Source organism: Anastrepha ludens, chromosome X (assembly GCF_028408465.1).
Source record: "Anastrepha ludens isolate Willacy chromosome X, idAnaLude1.1, whole genome shotgun sequence".
NCBI lineage: Eukaryota > Metazoa > Arthropoda > Insecta > Diptera > Tephritidae > Anastrepha > Anastrepha ludens.
The window spans coordinates 21,780,592-21,804,842 of record NC_071503.1 but is presented as its reverse complement, the minus strand read 5'-3'; the positions used below and the strand labels follow the sequence as shown (position 1 = coordinate 21,804,842).

The following is a 24,251-nucleotide window of genomic DNA, read 5'->3' as shown; positions in this document are numbered from 1 at the left end:
CACTAGTGTCAGTGCTATACGCAATCGGAACAGAAGGCATTCTATTTGTCTTGTGCAAAAGCACAACTTTTAAGCTGATTAGTGAACTATCGATAAAGAGACGCCAATCATCTTTTTTATAGGTTAACCCTATCGCCCCCATTAACTTTTCAATATCGTTGCTATAAGCGAAATTTTTTGCAACATTGACATTGAAGAACTTGTGTAACTCTTTTTGGCGTTTTCGATATGCTGTTACTTTTGTACCTTTCGTCAGCAAATTATTTCCTTTCAAAAATGAAGCCAGTCGTTCAGATTTTTTCTGAGTCAAACACAAATGTGCAACAATTCCATCCAATTGGTTTTGTGTTATTAGGATTGGGTCCTTTGATGTTTTATAGGATGTACCTTCACCAGGGTTGAATTCTGAGGAGAAATCCATGGGTGTAGCAGCGGTGGTTGTAGTACTGATACCTGTTTGAAGATCAGTACTTCGGTATGTTGGTACTGGAACGAATTCTGAGTGCGGTAATGGTAATTGGACACTTGACACTGCTACATAAGTTTTATTTTGGGTTTTTTTACATAAGTTTTATGTAATGAATGTGTGTATATAGCGCAAATTTTCGACTGATACTATATTTTTTTCTATGATATTTATGTGATGGACTGAAAACTATATTTTAGATAAGAAAAAAAGCGAAAAACAATGAGTTGCTTGCCAGATATTAAGCAATAATAAGGAACACGTTAATTTTTCGAACATTTTGTGACTTTCGTCTAAGTAGCTGCCAAAGTATTTAATCCCGTAATTTTCTTTTCAAATTATACATTTATTTAAGAAACTGAGAAGCATATTATAGACCACACAAAATGCAAAAAAGACTTAGTTTTGTTGAAAATATTTTCAAAAAACATAAAAAAAAAATAATTTTTCCAACATTTTGCTTCATAAGTACCACACAAATTTTCGAAATCAATTTTTTCAAAAATTGTAATTGTTGCACAGGTCTCTAGCAATAATTTGGCTTTTACAGATTGAAAAAATATCAATTAGTCGACGAGTTATAGCCAAAAAACCATATAAACAATATACTGAAAATCAGCATTTGACTGCAAACTTCGAAGGCCGATTAAAAAAAAATTCGAACTAACATAAACAAACGGCGCGATACGATTCTAATTTCGCCTCTATTTTCACCCGCCACTCTCAGAATGGACCTAATTTTTGCTAGCCTGAATTTGTTCCACAGTGTTATAAGACGTTATCACGTCAAAAAATAAAAATATTATTTATATATCAGTTGGTAAAGTTTTGTACAGGGGAAATGTAGCAAGATATAATAGTTATTTTAAATCCAATATATACTTCGACGGATAGAGCCTGAAAATTTCAAATAATTGGCATAATTTTATCTTGCAGGCAACACCTTGTTTGCAAGAGGTGTTGCTGGGGTTGTTGTGGAAGTAACGAAAGTAGCTTTATTTGTTTGGGGAATATCAAGACTTGTTGGCAGGGACGTGTGTTTCTCGAAGAGCGATTATGTCAGGGTTGTGTTCTTTGATTAATATATTTAAATATATATAATTATTATAATATAATTTTCATTGCAATATTTTCATGGTTGATTTTTTAGAGTCTCGGTTGAGCTATTGCAAGTGGGAAGAGATGAAAAGATAAATGAAGAAATCTGTAGATCTTATGGGATGAATTGAAGGAGGGAGATAAATTATTCTACCGAGAGTTGTAGTGTGTTAGTTGAGTTTGCTAAAGTGGATGAGTTATCAACTGGGTTCAGTATGTTGTTAAAGAACATGAATTGGATGAGCAAGGTGGCTAATTGACTAAGTTATTTGAGTGGTTTATATAAGGTGAGGTATGGTTATGTCATTTTTAATGTTTGCTGGTTTTCGTTTACTTTATTTTTACTTTTACTCGCAATGTGTAGGGAAGCAGAGTTAATTTTTTGTTGCTTTGGTTTGTTGTTGTTTGTTTTTTCAGCAAATGAAACTGAGTTTTCATTGTGGTTTGGTGGAATTTGCTTTTTATATATGGCTTCACTGAGGAGCATTTATTATCAGTTTTAATTACTATAAGTTTTTTCATTTGCACAAATGTAGGACAAACTCTACTAGAAGAAGGATGGGAGCTGGAATAATGAATACATAAAGTGCGAGTAAGTGTCGCATAGAGGAGTTTTTCCGCAACGTGTACTTGTATGGCCGATTAGTTGGCAACTTTTGTATCTTTGGTGGAGTAACATTAAATCGGTATGCAATGGTTTCCGGTAGGAAATACCGCTCCAAGGTAAGAAGTAGAATACTGCTTGCCAATTGCTTTCCATCTAGGTTAGGTTAGATTAGCCTGGTTGGCAATAAGCCACGCATAGACCTTTTGGTCCCTAGCGATACCAGATGGAGACCTACCTTAATGAATACTGAAATTAGACATCATGTAGGATGTCAGCGCTTTTGGCGAATTTAAGCATGTGGTAAGATTAGTCCACCTAGCTTCCACTCGCCCTTTCATGTAGTCGTCCATTTCATTGTACATGGTATATTGTATGTCGCGGGGATGAGGCTTAACTGGTGGTTTGAACTCCATATCATGGAGACCAACCCAACATGAACTAAGGAGGAAGCTCTATATGAGGATTGGCTAGCCATCCACCAGCTTCACGGCAAAATTGGTGGCCATCCAATCACCATATGAAGATCAACGTACCAACGTTCCTGCTAATCCTTAACCCTCATCATCCCATCATCTCCTCTCCTCGAAGCTATAGTTTCCACCCCCAAATCTGGATCAAACCAGATTTCCTTTAGTACGACGGAAGCTGGGATAATTAAACCCAGTGGAAGTGTCAGTACATCCAAGCCCTTCACGGCTTTTTTTTTGGGTAGGAGGTTAAAATCAAAATGTCAGAAACATCATCAAAGGTGCCGTCGCACCAGTGGTGTGTGGGGCATGCTCCCACTAACACTATAACATCCCTCCTCCTCGGCTGACTTCCACCCTGGGACCGCTGTAAACATTTCATCAAGGTGAAACCGCGTTTATGTCTATTGACACAACCAGGTACCTGCGTCCAGGTCCTTCTCTTGTGGACGTATGGAGATCTTACTTCAGCGATGGTGTCCACTCCCCGCACTGTTTTCATACGCGGTTCTGGAGGAAATGGAATATCGGAAAATTTGCGATAGCGCAGTATTTACGAACTATCGTCTTGTCTTCTGTCTGATATTTTTGTGAGTGATTTACTCAAGTGTCTGTGTTTGTCGTCATTCTGTCCGGAAACAGTTAATCTCCATTTCAAAATTGCAACTGTAGCTGCTGTTGCTGGGTCTTGCGCTCCCATTCGATGAATTGGAGTCGTAGCATAATTTTTCCAGCAAACGCTCGAATCGCCACCCATTTAGCACTGGATGAGCACATGTCCTGTACGATGCCATTAGGACTAGCTGAGTGTCCCAAAACCCTTTCAAGTATTGCACGTGCTCGTGCGAAGCGATCACAATGAAATGCCACGTGTTCCGCGCTTTCGGGCAGAATGGGCTTTCTGCCAGCTGAAAGCGGTGGAGATATTCCATAAAGCAGCCATGACCGGTGAGTATCTGCGTAAGGTAATAATCGGTTTCACCATGTTTTCTTTTTACCCACTGCTCGAGATGTGATATTAACTTGTACGTCCAGCGCCCTTTAAGTGACTCTTCCCATCTTCTTTGCCACCCATACATAGATCGCTCTCGTTCGATGGCTTTTTCTGTTGCCGTTGGTTTAGCTCCTTACTCGCTATAGAGGCGGCGAAGCTCTCTTGCGTGAATATCAACTGGCTATTTTCCGGCTACAACACATATTGCATCGTCTGATACCGTTCTATATGCACATGGAATCCGTAATGCACTCCGCCTGTGTGTGCGCACCACTTCACGCATGTGAATGTTCTTTGCTTCTGCCCATACCGGTGCCGCGTAGAGTATGATTGAGTCCACGACTGTTGATAATAGTTTCCTTCTTTCCCCTTGTGGACCACCTATATTCGGTAGTATTTTTGTGAGAGCGCCCATTACCGCCGCTGCTTTGTTATTAACTGCTGCTAGATGTTGCTTAAAGCTCAATCTCGTGTCGATCATTACACCTAGGGATTTTATTGCCTCTTTTGAAAGTATCTCGGGTCCACCAACTGAGAGTTTCATGGTCGCCTTTTTCTTCCGAGCACTTATCAGCACTGCCTCCGTTTTTTAGGCTGCCAGCTCTAGACCTGCATTGCTGAGCCAACGCTGTACTCTCGTTGCCGCATCATTGCATTTTGCTTCTAGATGATCCAGTCGCTTGTCGACTACAACTAGCGCAATGTCGTCCGCATAACCTACGATTGTTGTTTTCGCTAGAAGTTTTAATTTCAGAACCCCGTCATACATAACATTCCAAAGAGTTGGCCCCAAAACCGATCCTTGTTGAACTCCCCCTCTGACTTCATCAGTTTTTGGGCCATCATCAGTGTCATACCGTAAAATTCGTTTGCTGAAATAGCTTCGGATAATGCTCAGTAGGTAGCTTGGTGTCTTCAAATTTTCCAGAGACAGCATTATGTTGGACCAATTTTCCGAGTTGAACGCGTTTTTTATATCCAGCGTTGCGCAGATTTTCACAGCAGTGTGTCCTCCGCTAATAGTTTCCCGGGCTATGTTTGTTACGATTCGGATCGCATCTAATGTTGATCTTGCACGCCGGAAACCAAATTGGTTATCGGAGAGACAACCAGAGATTTCTAAGTATTCCTGGAGCCGATCACATATGATACGTTCTAATATTTTCCGTGTTGTGTCCAACATGCATAAAGGTTTGTATGCGGCTGGGTGATCAGGTTGTTTTCCTGGCTTAAGTAGCAAAACTAATCGCTGTAGCTTCCATCTGGTTGGAAAGGTTCCTTCTTCTAGGCATGTGGTATATAAATCCGCAAATATTTGCGGGTTTGCCCGTATAGCTACCTTTAGTGCGTTATTTGTGACGCCGTCGGGAACAGGACCCTTGCAGTCTTTTATGCGTCTCAGCGTTTGCAAACAAACGTCTGTTGATACTGGTGGAACGTTTCTGCTTGTGTTGACAGCATATTCCTGATCACTACTTTGTGGGGAAAATAGTGCCACTTCTATTTGCTCTAAAAGAATCGGACACGTTGGCTGTGGTGGTCTTGGCCCTCTGACGTTTCGCATCACAGTTTTAGATGCCATGCCCCAGGGATCGTCGTCTGCACTGTCTCGCATTTCCTTAAAGCAATTGTCTTTGCTATTCCGAATTGCCTTCTTAAGGTGGAATTTTCGTGTACGATATTCTGCGTGCCGCTCGTTATAGTTTGGTCGATGGTGCGCTCTTTGTGCCGTTCTTCGTGCTTTGTTGCAGGCTTTCCGGTCGGCTATTTCGGTAGTCCACCAGTAAGCAGGTTTCCGTTTGTTGTTGTATCAACACTTCGGCATCGACGCATCACACACGAGTTCTATTTGTGCGGCCATTTGTTCCGCCATACTTTCTGCACCCTCGCAGGAAAGGGAGGCGTTCTCCCAAACTGATTTAAACGCTATGGGGTCGAGTGCCGTTCGTTTCCATTTTTGCTGCCACTTTGATTTCACAAACTGCTGCGTCTCCCTGCCTATTTCAATAACTATAGCTAGATGATCACTATGCGTATATATAGATTCGTCTACTCTCCACTTGATACTTCTCGCCGTTACACAGTCTGCAAAGGCTAAGTCAATTATGGAGCGCCCTCTACTACAATCAAACGTGTATATTCCAGGGGTGTTTAGCAAGACAAGGTCCATTGCCGCGAAGGTTTCTTCCACCAACGGCCCTTTTTGAGTTGTTTATGCGTTCCCCCACGTTCTTGACCAAGTGTTGAAATCTCTTGTGATGAGTATTAGGCGCTTACCTCTTAGCTCAACTTCTATAGCAGTCATCATGCGCTCAAACGCCTCAAGTGACCAACTCGGTGGTGCATAGCAGCTTACATAGTAGATGCCCTCAAGTTTCAGCCATGTATATCCGCTACTAGGCGTGATCATCTTGGATTGGGGAAGTTTATCACGCATCACCCAAATCGCCGTCTGCTTGTCCGAATCTACTACCCAGTTATCAGGGTCAATATTCTTGAAGGGTTCCGATTTTAGCGCCAAAGTAGGTCATGGGATTTTCGGCAGTGGTTGATATTCAGTTGGAGTACCTTCATGTTTTTATTTTGCGCACCGACTCTTGATAGCGGGGTCATTCCCCACTTTCGGCCGCGTGTTGTCCCTCGCATAATGCGCATTTTTCAGCGTTTGCGCATGATGCAGCTTGATGCCCTTCTATGCCGCACCGCCTACATAGTTTCGTGCGATCCTGCTCCCTGCATGCATTCGAAATATGGTCATACGCCCAGCATTTATAGCATCTTTTTGGCGATAAAACTTCTGTGACGCGACTGCGAATCCATCCCACTTTAACGGGTCCGAGCGTCAGTACCTTTTCGGCGTCGTCTACGTGGAGTAATATGTAGACCGATTCTGTGCTCCCATGGGTGTTGCGCCTACTCTTAATTAAGCTTTCATCTGGCTTTTTCACTTGTGCCTGTTCTGCGATTGCGCTTAAAAGCTCTTCGTTCGTGGTCAGACCAGGGATAAGTCCTTTGTATTGGATTGTAATGGTGTGAGTTTTTAAATTGACGATAGCGACATCCCTTAGAGCATTTTCAAAAGCTGTGTGATTGCTTGCTGTTTCGACGTCCTTGCTTCTCTTGAGCTCATTAAGCAGTCCCCCTTTTTGGGCTGGTCGCATGGTTTTCACCTTTTCACCAAGCTCCTTGAATTCTACGCTATTTTTTACCTTTCGTAGCATGTCCGCATTTCTCACATCCTTTGACTTTTTCTCGATCGCGATCGCATCTGACCTAGTTCGGATGGATTTGCCACCATTTTTTTTCCTTGAAGGTTCTTTTCGCACTTTCGTCCACCCTTCCTTTGGCCCCATAGTTTCCGTATTTTGAGAAAGAAGATTATTGCTGTCATTCTTTTTTCGCAGATGGGGACTTAGTTGTTGCCTGCGCTGCAGTGGCTTTCGGGCTAACCTTTTCTCTCAGCCTTTTTTCTGACAGAACCGCGCCACTTAGGGCTACGCTTGCTGTTTTCTGTACTGGGGCAGAAATTGTCAGAGCCTTGCGCTCTTCGGCTTCAAGCTTTGTAACCACGTCGGTATGGGTGAGCTTTATAATGCTGCACATCCTCCTAATGTCACCATAGACATTTTTGCATGGTTCGACGTATGATAGGAGGCCATCTATCTCATTGCCTAAGCGTTCGACAAGCTCATATAATGCATCTGGTTTGGGCGCTGTGGCAATGCCTTGCACTTCATTGTCCGTCATCTGTATTTCTTTCTGACCAAGACACCGATGATATTACTTGATTACGGTGTTATTCTGTTTCCGCGACGCTGGCATGGGTGTTTCATTTTCCATTGTAGTTTCTATAGTTGCTGTTGCTTGTGGAGGACACCGTCTAATCACAGAGCTCCTCTTAAATGCGTTTGCAGCTTCACCTGTCGGCGAGTGAGCATTTCTGTTTACATCAGGTACATGCGTCCCATCATTGATGGTTTTTGAGTTTTTGTTTGTAATAAATTTGTTCATGCTATATGGGCCCCAACTCACAACCGCTATCTCCGCGCGTGTACGTAGTTATCGTAAGTCCCATAGTTATCTATGTAAACAGGGAGGCCATGCGAGGGTTGACTTTGGCCCTTATGGGGTCCAGAGCTCAGAGCCACATTTCAAGCCGGAATTAATGGGGAGCCATCTCAACCCAACCTACGTGCTCACTGAAGACTACGCGCTTTGAGCGCTTTGTAAGAACTGCCATGCTTGAAAGGGGCGGAGGAGGCTATGAACCCTTCTGAAAGCCATTTTTCAAGCCCCAACTGTTCTTCGCGTTTAGCGATTAGTAAAGCCGCTCCTTACGTGGAGAATCGACGCTGACCAGAGAGCCGCTCAATATGAATCAGACGCTTCTAGAATTTTGGGGTTGCCTGTTTTGGTCCGCAAGTGGTATTTTTTTCCCACCTACCCTGCATATCTGCTGAGCGTTCCCCTATCCGCCACCTGGGGACACGTTGGATGGGAGACAGGCAACTCCACCCGGAAGCCCTTCACGGCTAGCCCATGTCGTACGGCGGAAGCTGGTGCTGAGGACAAACCTGCCAACAGCAGAAGTAGCGGTACTAACAATAAACCCATGGCCAAGAAATCAATTTCCTCTACTATCAATACCGAGACTACCCCTGATAAAGGTGGTAAAGCTGAGTCTGAAACGACTGATACCTCCGCAGTAGCAGAGCCTGTACGGTATGGCTACAAGGAGAGATGTGCTGCCTTCTGGCTACTGGAAGGCTTGAAAACGATTTCAGAGGGGGAGTGGTCTGTTAAACAGAAGCACTCTTTTAGCTGGGCGACAAGGGTAACAGAGGAGTCCCCTCGGGGTTCTGAACCGAACCCAAAACGTCAGTTGTCGGACGACCCCCCCAGCAACCCCAGCACGTTGAAGAAGCCCCGAAACACCAAGACTTCTCCAGCTACATACAGCGAAGCTGTCAAAGGCCAACAACTATGGGCGGTGGTTGCTAAAAGCAACCCTGACGGCACTATTTCGCCTGACAACGGGAAGAAAGTGGAAGCCAGGCTCTCAAGCGTTTTCTTCCAAATTCTGAAGGAGAATCCTGGTCCAGCTCGTTTCTGTCGCGATAGTGGATGGCATCAGAGCCACGTGAAGCTTATTGCCTGTGCCGATCAGAGATCCACTGATCTTTACAAAATAGCCATCTCAAGGATTGGCGAAGTATGGCCTGGGTCTAAACTCGAGGTAATTTCAAGGGATGACATCCCCAGTTTACCAAGAGCTAGGGTCTGGTTACCAGCGGAGGCATCAGCCCCTCAAAGGATCCTTGAAATGCTTCGGGTATGTAATCCGTAGCTTCCTACATAGTCTTGGAAGGTCACAAAGCTGGACGATCCCAAGGGCGAGTACCGAAGCGCTACTTTCGTAGTCTGCAAGGACTCGGTGGACGCACTGGCGCGATCTAGCGGTGTAGTAAGCTATGGGTTCTCGTCCATAACACTGAGGGTCTATAATAAGGACAAGACGCCTAATTTAAAGGACCCGGTTGGAGCTGAGATAGGCCTCACGGCGGAATCTGGCTCCGGTCCTAACACCGCTACAGCGCTACGGAAGGCATCAGCTGACATCTCTTCCTTGTTAGATACAGTACTTGATACTACTCTCACTGATGAGGAAGAACTACTGGCGTCAGATTCAGATGAGCCCAACAAAACGGTGGTGGAGAGGAAGCCCAGTAACCATGATGTTACGGGTTCTTCAAATTAACCTTCACCACTCGATGGTTGCGTCCGCCAACCTCATAATTCACCTGGCCAAAGGTGGACATCAAATGGTACTAATTCAATAACCATGGGTATCACATGGACTTGTGTGCGGACTAAGGACTCAAAAATATAAACTGATGTATGCTCGCAACAAAGGTAATCCTAGAGCGTGCGTACTAAAAAGAAAAGGGATAAATGCTTCCAAGCTCTCTAATTACAGCGACACCGATCAATTGACCATTAGCCTGGAGTCGGGAAATGAACGGATGTGGCTATCTTCCTGTTACCTCGCACATGACCATGAGGAGCTACCGAGATTAATATTCAAAGATGTGGTAGCGCAGGCACAGAAGCTTGGCGCAAAGCTAATTATTGGTGCGGATGTAAATGCGCATCACGAGATATGGGGCAGTACTGACACTAACGCTAGAGGTGCGTGTCTCTTTGATTATCTGATAGGAACTAAACTACAAATTTGCAATAAAGGTAATAAACCTACTTTTGTCATTAGTAATAGGCAGGAAGTGTTAGACGCTACTTTTGCTTTTGACTCCGTTATTAACAGAATTAGGAACTGGAAAGTTTTGGAAGAACATTCCTTTTCTGATCATAGATATATCTCGTTTGAGGTTAGCAAAAATCTACCGAAACCTAAGCCTGGTAGAAATATCAGGAAAACAGACTGGGAAAGGTATATAGATTGTATCGGGGCTACCCTAGGAACATGTCCATCAGCGGTACCACAAGGCATAGAAGGACTAGAAAATTTGGTTGACAAGATTACCTACAACATGAATGCTGCCTTGGCGGTAGCCTGTCCCATAAGAAGACTGAGGGGTAAACCCAAGCCTAAGTGGTGGACGGTTGAGCTAAGCAAGCTTCAAAAAACAAGCAGAAGCGCTTTTAATGAGGCAAAGAAAACACGTCTCGATGAAGATTGGAAAGGTTATAAAGATGCTCTGAGAATCTACAAGAAGGAAATCAGAAATGCCCAATGGCAATCTTGGAAATCATTTTGTGAAGAGGTTGAGGGGACAACTGAGGCCTCCAGACTTCGTAAGATTTTAGCGCGAAGTTCTCAAAATTGGAAACTGCTACAGAAAAGTGATGGTACTTTCACTACAACCAGTAAAGAGTCTCTAGAACTTTTACTCGACACTCATTTTCCAGGCTACTCAGACATTAATGGGCATGACATGGAAGATACAGCACACTGTCGTGAAGTCAGAATAGATGCTATATCTGAGGATCGGCTCTTATGGGCGATTGGAAGTTTCAAACCTTTTAAATCACCGGGCCCAGATGGCATTTACCCGGTGGAACTGCAAAAGGCCGCCGGATATCTAGCACACGGGCTACTAGCAATCTTCAAAGGATATCTGCACAGACACCAAGCTGCTCTACGAGCCCTGGATGCATTCCAAACAACATCAAGGAGTGTCTTACGTTGTCGGCAATCTGTTGCTGAGATGGCCAAGCAGTATCGTATAATCTTATGCTGGGTTCCAGGCCACAGATATATACCAGGGAACTGTAGGGCAGACCAACTTGCAAGAGAAGGTATCTGTATATCAGACATAAGTAGTTTTATGTAGATACCTTTCGCAACTTGTAAGCTTCTCATTAAGGACGCACTACTCAATTCTGCAAATCAAAAATGGATTAGCTCTAACCCCTGTGATATTGCTTGGAAAACATGGCCAAGGCTAAACTTACGTCTGTCCAAGAGTATGATAAAACTGAGTAGACTTCAAATAAGGACCTTAGTAGGGGCCCTCACAGGACATTGTCTCATAGGAAATCATGCAAGGAGATTATGCGTTTAGACGCATGATTTCTGTCGTAGCTGCAGAAATGAGGAGGAATTGGAAACTATTCAACACCTTTTTTGCACATGCCCGGCTCTAGCCAGAAGCAGGAACCGATTTTTACCTACTTCTTAACGAATATAGATAATCTATACACTTTAAATATCAACAACCTTTTACGCTTTGTCAAAAGCTCAGGATGGTTCAATATGGAGAGGGAAATGTAGCCCAGCCCCCGCGGCTGAGAACGGACCAATTTCGTGGTCTAAGTGGCATCGTTGTCTCTATGTGCGATGCGGCTGCCAAGCCTAACCTAACCTATTGGCATAGACGGATTGTTGGATAGCAGTTTCCTTAGTCTAGCCACTTCATTAGTGTCTTCCAAACTGCTACAGAAGTCTTTTCAAGATTCTCTCTTGGCTTTGCCTTTCTTCTTTGTTATATACTCTTAGTAAATCCCTATACTCCTTCCAACAGAACTCATTGTCAGCGACCTTGGGTAGCCTATAGAATTCATGTACCCTACGCCTTTGTGCTCGTAATTCCTTGTTCCACCAAGCAGGCTTCACCTTGCGTCTATTACGTGTTGGGGGGCAGGATCTTTTGAAGGCTTAGACGAGAGTAGTTACAAACAATTCAACCCATTTCTGAAGTGCAACGTGTGACCTATATTTCCGGGATATCATTGGTGTTTCTGATAGTATATCCCTATACAAGCCCCAGTTCGTATTCTTAGGATTTCTAAAGGATATAAGTTTATTTTTTGAGCGAAATATAACCTGAAAGCTTATGTATCTGTGATAAGAGAATGAGGGCCTACTCAACACTTACCATTCCTGTACCATAACATGCTTGCTTATGTAAAGTATTAGATCAAGTACCTCCTTCGAGGTTGGTGCAACATATGTTGGTTCTTCACTTCCATTAGCTACTACTAAATAGTGACTCACCTCGGTCGTTTATGTCTGCACTACTCCATATCGTGTGATGTGCGTTTGCGTCCGTTCCTACCACCAGAGCGTGCTTCTTTCTGGCAGCTGTTTCTACCAGCTTCCGAAGTTCTGTCTGTGGTGCTTCTTCATCGTGTGGCATATAACAAGACCCAAAGAGTAACGTCTCATCCTTGCAGCCCCCACCGCGACCACTGTCAGATCGTCTGAAGAGAGATTATGATCAATATAAGAACATATACTTTTTTTGACCATTATCGGTGTTCTTACCTTATTTTTTCCAATCGGGATGTAGGTGTTGTAGTTATGTGACTTTAGACCGGAGACTATGTTGCCCGATGCTATCTATGGCTTCTGGACAAGAGCCACATCGTAACTAACTCCCTCTGTGTCGTTTTTACTCTTTTGGAGGTTTATCTGAATCTCAGCATCTGGCCTCAGTACCTTTTCGGGGTTAGATATTTTCTCCAGCTCACCTATCTCCACTTCCTGTATATTGGGGGAGGCCTCCAAGATCTCTTCTATATCGAGATCTTTTTCCACCTCCCCCGGAGCGGACGTGTTGTGGTTGTTATCTCCCGGGTTGTGGTTTTTGAGGCGAATGTGCACGCTACCAAATCCCCAAGCCATCCTCCCGAATCGTGCGTAAAATAGGTCCTATGCCGGAATATTGATCTGTATAATGTAGTCTTGGCCCCCACCAGCAGTTGCTGGTTTTGCCACGCTCAACACTTTCCAGTCGTCTGTCGGCACGTCCGTGTTTTGTCTTTGTAGCAGCCGCAGTGCATTTACCGGGTTTACCACTCGAGGAATGATAACCTTTGCCTTCGGTATTGGGGGAATGCAGCTGCGATCTACAATTTCAAGTGATGACCCCTCCCACAGACCTTGCGTCCACTTTCGTAAATAGGGTTTCCAATAGCTTCATTTCCACTACCTTTCTCCGCTCCTGGGACATTTGCCTCAGCTTTTCCCTACGGTCAGTGAGTGCCCGTATCAGATGTTTCTTGGCAGTTTCACTGGCCGCTGCAGCTGCTTTCGACGTCGCAGGTCTTCTCTCGTATCTGTTTTTCGGTTTAGCCATCTCGTGCCTATGCTTCTGCCTCGCTATCCGCAGAACACTGCCTCTTAATGGCTAGCTTTTCTTCGATTTTGTTCGCATACTTCGGATTGGAGGCTGCGAACTTTGGTTTTTTTGCGTAGAAAGCCCGGCCATTTTCTATCTCCTCCCTGGCCCAAGCCAACCGTTCCTCTTCTTGCTTCGTCAGGTTGGGCTTGCGGCCAAATCGGTCACAGACTTTGAATCTGCCGAGCTTTGGCCTTCAACTTCCATTATCGGGCTTGATCCTTGGCCTGTTCTTGCTATCCGAAGCAGCACCATTGGATCCAGCCGGAGGACGCAGAAGAGCTTCTTCCTCAGCTATATTTGTGCTACCGACGCTTTCGTAGTCCGAGTCTTCGTGGACAATGGCGCCCCGCGATGAAGAGAGTAATGCGTGTGTTTGGCAGTGGAAGTTTTGTCAATTAAGTTGATATTTGTATTCATCTTTTTCGTACGTCCACCTGCTCGACAAGGCGAGCGCAGTCCCCCACGGAGCGCCCCATGCCGCGGCAAGACCAGAGTTACTTCCTAAGGCGGCCCGGTATTAGCAAGGCGCCGTTTAAATACAGCCGGTCTGGTCAACCCCCGGCTGCAAACCATCCAATGGGCACGGTGTCGCGTAACAACTTGGATCAGGGGGTGGGCAAGGAGAGGAAATAATGGGATGACGGGGGTTTCGAAATAACAGAGGGATCCTCGTCGGTGCGGTGATCTTCGCATGGTTATTGGATGGCCACCAAATACGCCGTAAAGCAGGTTGGATGACTAGCCAATCCCCATATGGAGCTTCCCTTTTAGTTCGTGTTGGGCGGGACCCACCATATGGGGGTCAGACCACCATTTAAGCCTCATCCCCGTGGCAAGGAGACCAACATGATGAGGTGCTTTCCATCTACGGGCTTCATAAATTTATACACTGATTTTACATCTTGCTATTTAAGGCTATCAAAGATTCGCTTACGTTATTTAGACAAGGAGTAAAAATTGTGCCCTTGACTGAGTTAAGGCTATCGTGAAAGAAAAACTTGACATTGCAAACACCTAGAAGTTGCTTGGTAGATACAAATTTGTTCGCTTAGTCACTACAAGCTTCGGGTTATCTTTTTTTATCACGGGCAGTGGTGGAAAATTGTCTTCTGAGAAAAGTGAAATTCTTTTACGTTTTTTTTCTGGCCATTAATAGGGCACATCTGTTGTTTACGAGAGGGGTGCATTTTCACTAATTTAGTTACTATTATTCGGAATTTCTGCACCAAATGCAATAGTGAAAAATAACGAATTTCAGTAAGTGATCATAAAATATAGTAAAGAAAAAACACTCTGATACTAGACAATGGGTTATTTTGAATCTTTATAAATTTTTTTATTCTACGTACTAGGGTGTATGTGTACAAATGTGTATGGGTAAAAATTTGTGAATAATATTTTTTATATTAACCTGTGGTTGTTGATGATTCGTTTGATGTCGCTGTTGTTCTTGATGATATATTTGATGTCGCTGCGATGCGTCCTTTCACCTTTAGTTAAAAATATAACTAAAGGGTAAAAGCGATGTTGGTGCGTTGTTTATTTCTGCATTGTCCTTCTTTCGCTTTTCAGAATATAAGAGGACAATGCAGGGATGTGTTTGTTTAGAATAAACATCCCGGCCGCCTTGCAGTATCTGCGAATAAAAATGGGTTAATTTGGTGTAAAATAACTGCCATGAAAATTTTGCAATTGCTGAGGCGTTTTGTTGTACTTAGGGTCTAGTTTATGGTTCCAGTTAAAGTTCATCCAAGCGCATTGTTTTGGGCGACAATGCAGATACGATATTCATTCAAACATGTTATCGGCATCCTCAGTCCTCTAACTAATTCTGAGCTGATGGTGCTTATTTTTTGGGTCGGATTTATCAGGGCTTTGACCTTATGCCTCATTGTGTTTTATGCAGTAATGAGGGGGGTCCAGTATTTGAGGTAAAGGGATGGGTTTCGACCTTTCGGTCTCCCTTCGTTTCCGCGACGTGAGTATATAATCTTGGGTGCCCATGCAGGGTGGAATGATGCTTTCCATTGCATGTGGAACACCTCTTCTCACTCGTGTAATCCTTTGATCGGTGCGATCTCGCCAAGCAATTAATGCAATATTTGTGGTTCGTTACTACCTCAAACTTTTGCTTGATGTTCATGGCTATGTATATTATGTAGTTTGAGCATGTCACCAGTCGATGATTTTTCCTGTATATCCCACATGCAATGTGTCGGTGGGCATTGTATTTATGTCGGGTAATGCTAGATATGGTGGGACGTGCTGTGCGGTGGATGCGACTATCTTTCTTTTCTTGGATGGGAGAAATAGTCGCACGGAATCGTCGGGAGCGAATTGCTAAACTCTCAGAGTCTTTTCGTCCGAGAGTGGTGACATACTGCGGGTCGTGCTGTGAGAGCGGATGCTTAACGTTCGGCTGCTTCGGCGAATCGAGTTGACCGATGAAGTGCTCTTCCTTCTGGCAGTTTGGGGGCCATGATCCTATGAAAAAGAAACTTTTTTATTATTCGGTTAAATAACTAATTTGGTTATGGGACGGGTGATTGTGCCTTGGGCGGTACGAATGTCAACCACTCGGGTCCTATTATCTGAATACACCTTTTTTAATCGGCCTAATTTCCATCCGTTTGGAGGCAGATTTTCGTTTCTGATGTCTAAGTCTAAGTCTAAGTGTCTAAGTCTAAGTGTCTAAGTCATCAACTTCAGTGTTGCGTTGAGGGTATTTCCACTTATATCGCTTGTGGAGTTCCTTGAGGTATTCTTCTTTCCAACTGTTAGAAAAATGTTGATGAAGGGCCTTTAATTTTTTCCATCTATTTATGATACTTAATTTATACTTATTTGTATATAGAGTATACACTAAAGGCAACTTATTTGAAATTTCCAAATTTTCCTGCAGGGTTTTTGCAAATTTTTCCTATTGGGTCACTGCTTCGATTTCTTGCTGGTTTTTTTTTTTTTTTGTTTTGTGAGTATTATGGTAAATGGCTTAATAGTCCAGTAAAAAGAAGATTTAAGTAAGTAATTTTAGGAGTATGCGAGTTTATGGTTTTATTATGTAAAACCCATCACTGTGAACTTAAGTTTGAGTTTTCGGGGTCGGGGGTTGTGTCCCGCGGCCGCCAACTTAGAAATAAGGGTGCACCTCCTTTTGTAGATAATAATATCATCTACAACTTTCATTCAAAACTTTTTATTGTAAAATTAATAATAAAAAGGTTATAAACAAATTTACGCGAAAAATTAAGGGATGAATTGTTTTCAAGCGTAATAACTTTTTTTTATTGATTTTATGGGAAATATACATCAGAGCTTTTTTATAGAGCATTCTTTTGTGAACATTTTTGTCTATAAGTTTTTTCCGCTATCTTTATTTAGTCTTATGATTTTGAGCTGCTAAGCGGAGCAACCACTACATTAGCGAATCCCATAAGCTTATACGAATAACAGTGCATTTATTTACTTTTCTTAGTGATGTTATTATGTATTATTGTATTGTTAATTTTGTACGCAATTATATTCATATTTAATATAAATTATTCAGACTCCTTTCCGCACCACCTAAGATGTAGAGTCTGCAGCGCGCTTTTTTTTATGTGGTCTCCCCTGTAGGCCTAGTCCACTATTTGTTTATTTATTATTCACGTCTTGATTTGTTTGATGGTCCAGGTTCTGGATCGTCCATGTCAATGTCAATGTCAGGGTCAGGTTCTACCTGTATGTCAATGGGAGATAAGTCAAGGTCTATGTTGTCCGTCAGTAATGTCGGTGCGTCGTCTTCGGTATCGTCTTCATCAATATCATCGTTATCAATGAATTCAGAAATATCTACTGTATTTTCACACGTTTGGCAAATTGGTGAACATTTCAGCCCTGCTTTTCGACAACCACAGGAGTTACCGCATTTCGCCTTGCACCTGCAGAACAGTAACTTCAATAATTCTGGAGGTGCGACAGGCTTTGTGCACTGTATTGGTATGAAATGCCTAGATGTTTTTTTTTAACCCCAACATTCTGGGCCGCCGTAGCCGAATGGGTTGGTGCGTGATTACCATTGGGAATTCACAGAGAGAACGTTGGTTCGAATATCGGTGAAACGCCAAAATTAAGAAAAACATTTTTCTAATAGCGGTCGCCCCTCGGCAGGCAATGGCAAACCTCCGAGTGTATTTCTGCCATGAAAAAGCTCCTCATAAAAATATCTGCCGTTCGGAGTCGGTTTGAAACTGTAGGTCCCTCCATTTGTGAAACAACATCAAGACGCACACCACAAATAGGAGGAGGAGCTCGGCCAAACACCCAAAAAGGGGGTACGCGCCAATTATATATATATAACATTCTGGATCTTTAAACTCTCCAAGACAAGTGTGCATTTGATGGTAAACTCTCATACAATAATGATGAAGAGCATCTTTGGTTGGAGGAAGGGACGATAAATGGAATGTAGTTTTCACAAAAACTTTAGTAAATCGTTTAAAACGTAATGTGTCGATTGATTCTTCTGATTTTTCGCCACCGTAGATCGCGATAAAAAATCGCTCTCCTACGTAACTTAGTAGATTTACATCTACATGTCGATTCATAAAGAGCTCGGCATTTTTCAAACGTTGTAAAAATTTTATTTTGCCCATGTTATAAGTGTTTGTTTCGCAGCCGGAAAAAGCGTGGATAAATAATACATTTTTTTACTCGTTTCTGTATGTTTAAAACTCGAAGGGGAGTAAATAGTTGCAGGTGAACGACCTTTTTTTGGTTTCAGTAAAACAAGAACCTCACTGTCTTCCGCAAAACTAATGACCGAATCTAAATGGCAGCTTTTCCAGAGCAGAAGTAACAACTACAGCATCTGCATCATTTACTGCTTGATCGACGCTGTCAGACGATTCTTCTAACTCCAAGAAATTTTTCTTGTGGTACCGATGAAATCGCATAAATAAAAAAAAATGATGTCGTTTAAATTTTGTTTTTTAAATCTTTTTAAACGCTCCCATGATTTTGTACCAGCAATGGCCGGATCATTCGAAAAACCATCAAAAATAATGGTCGCATTTGAGCCGTAATGATCTTTGACATAATTTACATACTGTTCACAAATATTTTTGAAAGACATACATATATGTATATGTATATAGTAGGTAGGTAGGTAGGTAAATTTATATATATATACATATATGTATATATATATATATATATATATATATTTATATATATACGCAACAAGTCTATCTCAAAAGTGGTATACAGAATGAATAATCTCGTACAAAATTAGAACGAATAATATTCATGTACGCTTACGCGCTTCGCTAATGTAGCGTATTAGCATGTAGCATTACAAAAAAAGTCTGTTACAAAATTTTCGTAACTCTCGCAATTCACCATCAACCAGTTGCACCCTTATTTCTAAGATGGCGGCCGCGGGACACAACCCCCGACCCCGAAAACTCAAACTTATGTTCACAGTGATGGGTTTTACATAATAAATCCATAAACTCACATACTCCTAAAATTACTTACTTGGCTAATTTTTTGGTCTCTTTTTACTAGACTATAACCGTTTATATTGGCACAAACAACTTATTAGGCGGAGTTGATAGCTTCACATTAATATAATTGCGGGTATGTATATATTCGTATACATATATATGTTTTATACAGTATCAAAGTGCAATAATCTTCGCCGGCAGAGCAACTGGTATGTTATATTGCTCTATTTCGGCAAATATGTATGTACAAAGTGCAAATAACTAGCGATTCTAGTCAACTTGATCACAACTTTTTTTTTTTTTTTTTTGAAAAATTTTGATTTGCACTTATGAGATTGAGCACTTCAAAAACTTTGGGTCGTACGTACAGTTTTCCGTGTGGATTTTGATGTAAGGTTCAGTGGGTTGTGTATTGCAGGTTGTTGTTGGCTTCTGCTTATAAGTATATAGCTTCTGCAACTGTTGGGTTTTTTGTATCCGGCTCGAAGGACCAAAATGTCGGGGTATGTCGACGATATGTGGCCGATTCCGAAATAAGAAAAAATGGGTTATTTTGAATCTTTATAAATTTTTTTATTCTACGTACTAGGGTGTATGTGTACAAATGTGTATGGGTATAAATTGGGTAAAAATTTGTGAATAACATTTTTTATATTAACCTGTTGTTGTTGATGATTTGCTTGATGTCGCTGTTGTTCTTGGTGATTTATTTGATGTCGCTGCGATGCGTCCTTTCACCTTTAGTTAAAAATATAACTAAAGGGTGAAAGCGATGTTGGTGCGTTGTCTATTCCTGCATTGTCCTTCTTTCGCTTTTTAGAATATAAGAGGACAATGCAGGGATGTGTTTGTTTAGAATAAACAGGGGTATTGAATCGACTCTGGGCAGTTGGCATAGACCTTCTCTTTCTCGTGGCCCCAAAGAAAAAAGTTACAAGGTGTTAAATCACAAGATCTCGGTGGCCAATTGTGATCACCTATTCGAGAGATAACACGGTCTGGAAACTTTTCCCGTAAAAGATCAATGGTTTCGTTGCTTCTGTAGCACGTAGCGCCATCTTGTTAAAAATAAACGTTGCCCAGATCAATAGAATCCAATTTCGGCTATAAAAAACTTTAGTCATCTCTCGATAGCGCAATTCATTCAGCAATAACACCTGTTATTGGAAAGACCTTTAGTTTGGTTTACAATCTCCTTTCACAATGGACTTGCCTTTCAGGTTACTGCGTCGGGACATCGTCCTGCATAATTCACGAGAACGTCAATGAAAGGAACATTGCTGTCTCGGATTGCCTAAATATTGAATACGACAAATGGGTTAAGTGTTAAGCTAACGTAATGCGTAATGAAAAAGCAGCACTATTTTTATTAAAAACTAAAAAACCAGATTATTAAGATAAGTATCCGCAATGGTTGGATGTAAGAAAGCAAGTGTTTTTATTATTTTCTACTATTATATGAGTGCTTAAAACTGATATTAGAAGAATAACGAAAGTGAAATAACAGTAACTTTATACTAAGAGAGAGTACGAGGTGTGTTCAAGACCTTCACTTTAGGTTTAAAATTTCGTGCGCTACGTACATTCGACTTGCGATTACTATTTTTTTTCTACATGTGTTTGTACACTCGCCTTGAAGATATGTTTAGTTTGTTTGTGCGAAGCATAAATAAGTCAAGTATTTTCCGTGATCGGCGATTTTCTGCTATCGAAAAAAATGATCAAAGAAGTTGCATATAATATTGTGTAAAACATGGACTTAGCGCACAAAAATACTTGAAATGTTGACTTTGGCATACGAGGAGAGTACCCTGAGTCAGAAAAATGTTTACAAGTGTTAGGAGCTTTTCACAGAAGGTAGAGAAGATGTGAATGACGACGCTCGGTCTAGATGCCCCAGCACATCAACAACCGATGAAAATGTTGAGAAAGTGAAGAAAACTATTATGGAGAATCGTCGAATCACAATTAGTGAAGCTGCTAAAGATGTCGGCATATCGTTTGGCTCATACCATGCAGTCCTTTCTGAAATTTCGGGCATGAAGCATGAGGTAGCAAAGTTCGTTCCAAAATTGCTGAATTTTGACCAAACAAAACGTCGCATGAGCATCGCTCAGAAGTTGTTGTTGATGGAGATTTGCTTAGGTAGATAGGTAGGCACACTGGTACACTACAAGTAGCCGTTTTGATACCATAGTGTGGAAAAAATTAGGGAAGAGAAACCATCTACAGCCATCCAGTTCTATTGATCTAGTGGAGCAGAGAAAATGAACCTAGGCTGGAAAACTTTCTCCGAAATTTCACGCACTTAGCCGCCAGAGCCGGACATTGGCAGAGAAAGTGCTCAACACTCTCTTTCTCTGCACGATCCCCACAGCTTTTGCAATAGGTGTTGTACGGAAGTCCAAGCTTCTCCGGATGAGTTCCGATCACCCAGTGACAAGAGAACACCACAATGAGTTTAGATATTGAGTGGCGGAGAATTCCCATCACCTTAAGCGTCCTGCTCCTGTCGTATTGAGGCCGTAGTATTTTTGAGATATCACACGATGAGACAGACCTCTATCTGTCTTGCGCTTTTTTGAGAAAGAATTTGTGCAGTTTCCTTTTAACAACGGTCAGGGGTCCCCGATGTCTGAGATCGGGACAACTGAAACCGGTTCTGTCAACCCATTCCTGGCGAGCTCATCGGAAATTTCATTTCCCTCTATATTCCTGTGTGCAGGAACCCTGATGAAGGAAATCATCGAGATATGTTTGAGCTCCTTTTTACAGGAGTTAACGAGAAGAGAGCTGCAACGACAGGGCCTTGATCGCAGCTTGATAAGGCGATCCCTAATCATCTTGCATGCTTGCATAATCGCATAGACCTCTGCTTGAAAAACGGTGCTCGTTTCCGGCAGTTTAAAGAGGACTGATATATTGGCTTATTTAGAAAAAAAACTCGCTCCCACTCCAGATTCCATCTTGGATCCGTCAGTGAAAACAGGAGTACCTATATCAGTGCCGACTCTCCCCTCCTTCAAATCCAGCCAGAAGGCCGAGAAGCTGTGAACGACGAACAGCGGGCCGAACGCTGGAGCACTTCAACAACAGACGAAAAAATTGATGAACTGAAGAAAATGGTGTTGGCCAATCGTCGAATCACCGTTGGAGAAGTTGCTGAGGACCTGGACATATCGATTGGTTCGTGCCATTCGATTCTTTTGAATTACTTGGGCATGACAGGGTCGCCGCGAAATTCGTACCAAAACTGCTCAATTTCGACTAAAAGCATCGTCGCATGAACATTGCTAATGAGATGTTGGATTCTATCCGGGACGACCCAAATTTGCTCCAGAGGTTCATAACTAGTGACGAATCGTGGGTTTATGGCTATAACGTGGAAACCAATGTTCAGTCATCTAAATGGAAGCTGCCGCACGAATGTAAACGTTTTACTTACCGTTTTCTTCGATTGCAGGGGCGTTATGCATCATGAGTTCTTGCCACAGCGTAAAATGGTCAATAGGGAATATTACCTGCAAGTAATGCGCAATTTGCGCGAAGCAATCCCCCAGAAACGCCGGGAAAAATTGGCTCCTGCATCACGATAACGCTCCTGCTCACACATCGTTGCTTGTACGCGACTTTTTGGCCAAAAACCGCACACTAATGATGCCACAGCCACCGTATTCCCCAGATCTGCCCCTTGTGACTTTTTATTGTTCCCGAAACTGAAAAGGCCCATGAAAGGACGATGCTACGCTACGATAGACGAATTGAAGATGGCATCGAAGGACGAGTTGAACAAGATTAAAAAAAAAAGATTGTTTTAAGTGCTTCGAAGGGTGGAAAAAGCGTTGGCACAAGTGCATAATATCTCATGGGGACTACTTTGAAGAGGACAAAGTAGATATTAATGAGTAAATAAATAATTTTTGAAAAATAAAACAAAATTCGCGATACTTTTTGAACACACCTTGTATGTCAAAATTGGCAGAACCACTAAGTTGTACAACCAGAGTACGATACATGGCGTGAGCCCCATTTTTTTCGGAACGTAGATTTACAGGCTTAGAAAGCTAAACTGGCCTTCTTAACTCGATTTTCTATATGCAGCTTCCAGTGGAGCTTGGGGTCAAGTGTTACTCTAAGATACTTGACTTCCGATGAAAGTGTAAGACACTGGTTGTGTTGTCTTGGAAGCTAAGAAGGTGGAGGCTTGTATTTCCTCGTGAATAGCATCAACTCCGTTTAGTCAGAGTTGACTCTTAGACCGCAACTGGCAGTCCATCTACTGAGCCAATGCACCTTCCAGAATCTCAGCCATTACTGATGGGAAGGGTCCCGAAACCTTTAGGACCAAGTCATCAGCATATGCTACCATATTTTCCCCACCCCTGTTTAAACGAGTTAAAGACTGGTCAATAGCTACTAGGCAAAGGAGAGGCGAGAGGACGCCGCCCTGCAGTGTACCCCTATGTACGAACCTAGGGACTCTGGTCGCTCCTGCCATTAATTTCCCTACAACCCAGCAAGAACGAAATCCAGAGGTAGGTCTTTCTACCCCTATCCTATTTAGTGCAGTGCCGATTGTCTCAGCCGTGGCATTATTAAAGGCGCCCTCTATATCTATAAAGGCCGCCAAAGTGAATTGTTTCCCCTCCAGAGATTTCTCTACAGTCCGTACTACCTCATATAAGGCTGTTTCAGTAGATTTCCCTTTCAGGTAAGAGTGTTGAGCTGGAGAGAATCTGGTTCAATGAGCTCTCAAATGTAATAGTCGATCACTCTTTCGAACACCTCAGGAATAAAGGAGGTGAGACTTATGGGTCTGAAGTCCTTAGCCAAAACGTGGCACCTCCTTCCTACCTTAGTACTGAAGACCACCCTGCTTTTCTTCCAGCTAGCAGGAACGTAGTTTAACGAAATAAAAGCCAAAAAGATCTTATGAAGGACGGAAACCACCAAGGTTTTAGTCTTCTAAAGCATCACTGGCATGATACCATCGGTACCTGGAGAATTTGGAGAGAAAAGGCCAAAAAGATTTTATGAAGGACGGAAACCACCAAGGTTTTAGTCTTCTGAAGCATCACTGGCATGATACCATCGATACCTGGAGAATTGAAAGCCAAGTTTATTCTGTTGACGGACAGGACAGATGTCAGAGACATCGCAGATGACCCCTGCTGCCGATTCGCGCCCTCGTTACAGACTGAAGCAATAGAATTTTCCGGGAAATGGGCATCAACAAGGATTTTGTAGATTCAGCCCACTCCTTGTTCTCTCTTTTGACAAGAATTTTACAAGAGGGGTCCTTGGAGAGAACCCTGCTGAGTCTGGCCGTGTCTTTTACGGATTCAATGAATTTGCAGTACTCTTTCCAAGAGTTGCGCTTCGCATCTCTGATGCCTTCATTATATTCTTTCAAAATTACTTGGTAAGCTTGAAAGTTTCTAGTTTGGTAGGATTTATGGAAGACCGTCCACCAGGGAGGAAAGTCTTTG

The 24,251-nt window shown here is 42.6% G+C and overlaps 1 protein-coding gene across 1 annotated transcript; it reads right to left on the bottom strand.

Annotated features, from left to right (window-relative positions):
* Nucleotides 1–3,292: 3,292 nt before the first annotated feature.
* LOC128869811 (uncharacterized) lies at nt 3,293–4,176 on the bottom strand. Its single transcript, XM_054112412.1, has 3 exons — nt 3,904–4,176; nt 3,662–3,824; nt 3,293–3,594 (listed from the first exon to the last, which is right to left on the bottom strand). The coding sequence occupies exons 1-3, from the start codon at nt 4,174–4,176 to the stop codon at nt 3,293–3,295; spliced, it is 738 nt and encodes a 245-aa protein (XP_053968387.1).
* Nucleotides 4,177–24,251: the final 20,075 nt, after the last annotated feature.